Below are 5,956 nucleotides of genomic sequence, written 5' to 3' on the forward strand. Positions count from 1 at the left end.
GCTCCCCTCCTGCTGCCTGCCCCTGTCCACCCTCAGAGTCTGGCCCTGATGCTTTCCGCTGTCCCTCTGTGTCTTCCCTCCCCCAGGGGCCACGACAGGCACCTAAGAGTCTTTCCAACCTGTGGACCTTCCCTAATCTCAGTTGCTAACAATAGGAAGGCCCACTGCTGCATGACAACATGGAATCTCTCCTCCACTGACGCTACTCCAAGGAATCACTGTCGCACCAACACCTGCAACTAGATTTGAGGCTTGTGGGCTTGTTTTGAAGGTAGGCCTGCCTGTCTGTTTTAGGCCTTCGGCATCCCCTCCTCCACCAGGGACCAATGCCAAGGCAGCTGTAGTGTGTTCTGCCTGTCTCTTGGTGTCATGGTGTGTCTTTCTATTCCCCCTGATCTTTCCCAGTATCCTTCAGTTCCTTCAGGAATTTCTGAAGCTTTTATCTTTGTTTCTCTCACTTGGATAGAGTCTGTTTTGTTTTGGTTTTTTCCTGTGTCTGAACATCTCCTTCGCGGTCCCTCAGAGGAGGAGTCTTTACTTCTTCCCACTCTCTGTCCTCCACGCTGTTGTTCAGCCCTGAGTCCCCACGACTGTCTCTGCAGAGGGTGAGCATCCTGCTTCCATTCTGGGCAGGGGAATCCATGTAGTTCTCTGGGGTGAGGGTGGAAAGTGCAGGTTTGTGCTGCTCCCCCCCCCCACACGTCTCCTCTCAGAGTTACCTGGCACCTTTGGGCCCTGAGTTCTTTCTGGAGCACAGCTCCACTTGCCAGCTCTGCTTGCTGTCTGTTGGCCTTTCCTGGTCGCGCAGTTAGGTTTCCGCTTCCCAGGACCTGCCAGCATGGTTGCCATTTGACATCTGCTTTCCATCTTGACATTCTTTCTTGTCAGTTTTCTTCCACTTCCTCAATGTTGTGTGCAACACTTTTTTTTTTAATCCCTATACTGTGATTTTATAGAGGCTTTGGGAAGAATGCACATAGCACCACCTCTTCCAGTTCCAAGTCACCAGAACCTTCTTCTATTTTCTCTTTGCAGTAAAGGAGGGTGACCGAGAGCTTTCTGAAAAGCCACAAGGGGCTATCAGGTAAGTTTTTATTGATCGGCATCACTGTCAGTTTTGCAACTCAAGCCAATATTAAATGATACTGACTTTCTGGTTTGTCATGAAGATATTCAAAAAGATTTATGTTTATTTTATGTGTATGTGGGTGTCTACGGAGGAGAAAAGTGATCATTGGTTCCTGAAGTTGTAGTGTCGTGTGATTGTGAGCCTCCTGATGTGGCTGTTGGGATGTGAACCCTGATCCTCTGGAAGAGCAGCAAGTGCTCTTAACTGCTGAGCCATCTCTCTGTTCCCACATTTTACATCATTTAATTTAGAAAGGGAACCATATATTTCTCTCATAATAAATTATTTTTAGGAAGAATGTGGGAAATTATTAAGTTCTTTCTATTGAATCTACCTTTGATGTATCTATAATGAATGGATCTGTTTTATTTCTGTTTATATCTGTTGTATTTGCATTTTAAATGGAACAAAAGTCCTGTTGGTGAAATAAGCATAAACCATTGTAGACCACAAACTCCAAGAATTTTAGAAGAAGATGTGATTAGCCCTAACTCAGAAAACAGTCAGGGCCAACGCTATTGTATCTTTCCTTCCTTACTTTGTTCCTTCCTTCCTTCCTTCCTTCCTTCCTTCCTTCCTTTCTTTTTTCTTTCTCTCTCTCTTTCTTGTTTTCTTTGTAACAAATTTTATATTTTGATTTTTAATTGTGGGTGGGGGAGGTTCATATGAGCACAGTGCCCAGATTGGGCCACTTAAGTTATGAAACTGTGCTGAAAGATCATGTGCCGTCCAGTGAATGGTCCATTTAGCTGGGGCTTTCTGAAGGTGCTGCTGTACACTTGGTCTGTGGGCGGGAGCACCTTCCCCATCCTGATCACACTCTGATAAGCAGTACATGCATGCCTTCTTGTCATCCATGACACATGGGTAGCCCTGGGACCGCAAACGTTCTTGCTGCCTGGGACTTAACTGTTTGCAGCATTCATCACACAGTGCCAACATTAACTGACAAGTCCAGGAGATTGTCGCTGGTTTGGTTTCAGCAGTTTCTCTGAACCCAGACAAGGATAAATGACCCCGAATCAAGTCTGGTTTATCAGCCTCACTTCGTGAAACCTTGACTTCTCTAGAGAAGCCTTCAGGTAGGACAGAGTAGGGGCTAGAGAGTCAGGACTTGAGTATGCTTCATTGTTCTAGTATATATCATGATGAGATTTGATGTGTGGGTTCCCATGTTGCCCCCTTGATATGTTATTCATGACTCAAATATGTCTTCTCTCATTGGGTCACTCATTCTTTCTTTACTAATGTTTGTGTTTCTGTGTTCATGTTATATGTGTGTGAGAGAGAAACAGAGAAAGAGAGAGATGAAGAGAGGAAAGAGAGATGGAGAGAGGGAAGAGACATGGAAAGAGGAGAGAGAAGAGAAAAAGCAGGTATACATGTACCATGCCTTGCATTTGGAGGCAACAAGACAGCTTTGGGGAGTCACTGCTCTCCTCCCTTGGTGAGCAGGGTCTCTCTTGACTCCACTGTACTCAAGAAAGCTGGCCTTCAGCTTCTAGGTGATTCCCCTGTCTGACTCTCACCAGTCTTTTAAGAGTGCTGGGGTTACAGATGCACACTATCATGGCAGCCATTTTCAGCAGGGTTCCCACGAATTGAATTTGCTGGCCCCTACTAACTAATGCATCGCAATGAGTTCTTGCAGTGATTATTCAAGGAGAAATACTGCTCTTAGGAATGTGACATCTAGCCCATTGGTTTGGAGGTTTGCATTAACGTCGTGAGCAAAAAGAAAAGATCTACATGTAGAAGTGTGTTCAAGAAGCATGACCTCTGAACGCAGAAGATGAAAAAAACTCAAGCAGACTCAGATCAATTGCTTGGAACAGAGGTAGGGAAGCAAAGGGGTTCTGTTGAAGTTGAACTGGGGGTTCTATTGATGTTGAACTAGGGGGTTCTGTGGAGGCTGAGCTAGAAGGTTCTGTTGATGTTGAAATAGAGGGTTCTATTGATGTTGAACTGGGAATTCTGTAGATGATGAACTGGGGGTTCTATTGATGTTGAACTAGGGAGTTCTGTTGACGTTGAACTGGGGGTTCTATTGATGTTGAACTAGGGAGTTGTGTTGATGCTGAGCTACAGGGTTCTGTTGAGTTGAACTAAAGGGTTCTATTGAAGTTGAACTGGGGATTCTGTTGATGTTGAACTGGGGGTTCTGTTGATGTTGAACTGGGGGTTCTGTTGATGTTGAGCTAGGGCTTCTGTTAATGTTGAACTGGGGGCTCTGTTGATGTTGAATTGGGGGTTCTGTTGACATTAAATTAGGGGATCTGTTGATATTGAACTGAGGGTTCTATTGATGTTGAACTAGGGGGTTCTGTTGATGTTGAACTACTGGTTCTCTTGATGTAGAACTAGGGGGTTCTATTGATTTTGAGCTACGGGTTCTGTTGATGTTGAACTGGGGGTTCTGTTGATGTTCAACTGGGGGTTCTGTTGATGTTCAACTGGGGGTTCTGTTGATGTTGAAATGGGGATATATTGATGTTGAACTAGGGGGTTCTGTTGATATTGAACTGGGGGTTGTATTTATGTGGAACTTGGGGGTTCTATTGATGTTGAACTGGGGGGTTCTGTTGATGTTGAGCTAGGGGTTCTGTTGATGTTGAACTACGTGGTTCTGTTGATGTTGAGCTAGGGTTTCTTTTGATGCTGAACTAGGGGGTTCTGTTGATGTTGAACTAGGGAGTTCTATTGATGTTGAACTGGGGATTGTATTGATTTTGAAATAGGGAGTTCTGTTGATGCTGAGCTAGAAGGTTCTGTTGATGTTGAACTAAAGGTTTCTATTGATGTTGACCTGGGGATTCTGTTGATGTTGAACTGTGAGGTTCTGTTGTTGTTGAACTAGGGGGTTCTGTTGATGTTGAGCTAGGGGTTCTGTTGATGTTGAACTAGGGCGTTCTGTTGATGTTGAGCTAGGGGTTCTGTTGATGTTGAACTACGTGATTCTGTTGATGTTGAGCAAGGGGTTCTGTTGATGCTGAGCTAGGTGTTTCTGTTGATGTTGAACTAGGGCGTTCTGTTGATGTTGAGCTAGGGGGGGTCTTTTAATGTTGAGCTACAGGTTCTGTTGATGTTGATCTAGAGGGTTCTGTTGATGTTGAGCTAGGGGTTCTGTTGATGTTGAAATGGGGGTTCTGTTGATGTTGAACTGGGGGTGCTGTTGATGTTGAAATCTGGGTTCTGTTGATATTGAACAGGGGGTTCTGTTGATGTTGAGCTAGGGGTTTCTGTTGATGTTGAGCTAGGGGGTTCTGTTGATGTTAAGTTACGGGTTCTGTTGATGTTGAACTAGGGTTTCTATTTATGTTAAACTGGAGCATTCTGTTGACGTAGAGCTAGGGGTTCTGTTGATGTTTAGCTTGGGGTTCTATTGATGTTGTACTATGTGGTTCTGTTGATATTGAGCTAGAGGATCTGTTGATGCTGAGCTAGGGGTTTCTGTTGATGGTGAACTAGGGGGTTCTGTTTATGTTGAAATGGAGGTTCTGTTGACATTGAACAGGGGGTTCTGTTGATATTGAACTAGGGGTTCTGTTGATGTTGAACTAGAGGGTTCTATTGATGTGGAGCTACGGGTTCTGTTGATATTGAACTGGGGGTTCTGGTGATGTTCAACTCGGGGTTCTGTTGATGTTGAACCAGGGGGCATTCTATTGATGTTGATCTAGGGGATTCTGTTGATATTAACTGAGGGTTGTGTTTATGTTGAACTGGGGGTTCTGTTGATGTTGAACTGGGGGATTCTGTTGATGATGAACTAGGGGGTTCTGTTGATGTTGAACTGGGGGTTCTATTGATATTGAACTGAGTGTTCTATTGATGTTGAACTAGAGAGTTCTGGCAGTGTTGAGCTAGGGGGTTCTGTTGATGTTGAGCTAGGAGTTCTTTTGATGTTGAAATGGGGGTTCGGTTAATGTTGAACTGGGGGTTCTGTTGATGTTGAAATCTAGGTTTTGTTGATATTGAATGAGGGGGTTTGATGTTGAACTAGGGGTTTCTGTTGTTTGTTGAGCTAGGGGGTTCTTTTGATGTTGAGCTACGGGTTCTGTTGATGTTGAACTAGGGGGTTCTATTGATGTGGAGCTGCGGGTTCTGTTGATGTTGAACTGGGGGTTCTGGTGATGTTCAACTGGGGGTTCTGTTGATGTTGAACAAGGGGTTCTATTGATATTGACCTGGGGGTTCTTTTGATATTGAACTGAGGGTTCTATTGATGTTCAACTAGGGGATTCTTTGATGTTGAGCTAGGGGTCCTGTTGATGTTGAACTGGGGGTTCTGTTGATATTGAATTGGGGGCTTCTGTTGATATTTAACTAGGAGTTCTGTTGATATTGAATTGAGTGTTCTGAGGATGTTCAACTAGGGGGTTATATTGATGTTGAGCTAGGGGTTCTGTTGATTTTGAACTGGGGGTTCTGTTGATGTTGAACTAGGGGGTACTATTGATGTTGAACTGGAGGGTTCTCTTGATGTTGAGCTAGGTGTTCTGTTGATGTTGAACTAGTGGGTTCTGTTGATATTTAGCTAGGGGGTTCTGATGATGTTGAGTTATGAGTTCTGTTGATGTTGAATTGGGGGTTCTGTTGATGTTTAACTTGGGGGTTCTGTTGATGTTGAACTGGGGGATTCTGTTGATGTCAAACTAGGTGATTCTGTTGATGTTGACCTATGGGGTTCTTTTGATGCTGAGCTACGGTTTCTGTTAACGTTGAACTAGGGGTTTCTGTTGATGTTGAGCAAGGGGTTCTGTTGTTGTTGACATTGGGGTCTATTGATGTTGAGCTAGGGGTTCTGTTGATGTTGAATTTTGGGTT

At 44.2% G+C, this 5,956-nt stretch overlaps 1 protein-coding gene across 1 annotated transcript in view; it reads left to right on the forward strand.

Annotated features, from left to right (window-relative positions):
- The window catches only part of Ube2u (ubiquitin conjugating enzyme E2 U), a 111,974-nt gene that overhangs the window by 27,680 nt on the left and 78,338 nt on the right, over positions 1–5,956 (forward strand). The window contains exon 6 of the mRNA XM_013348489.1: positions 1,036–1,084. Coding sequence (XP_013203943.1) covers positions 1,036–1,084 — 49 coding nt within the window. The remainder of the gene's footprint in view (positions 1–1,035; positions 1,085–5,956) is intronic.

The sequence above is a fragment of the Microtus ochrogaster genome, chromosome 10, assembly GCF_000317375.1.
Source record: "Microtus ochrogaster isolate Prairie Vole_2 chromosome 10, MicOch1.0, whole genome shotgun sequence".
Taxonomy (NCBI): Eukaryota; Metazoa; Chordata; class Mammalia; order Rodentia; family Cricetidae; genus Microtus; species Microtus ochrogaster.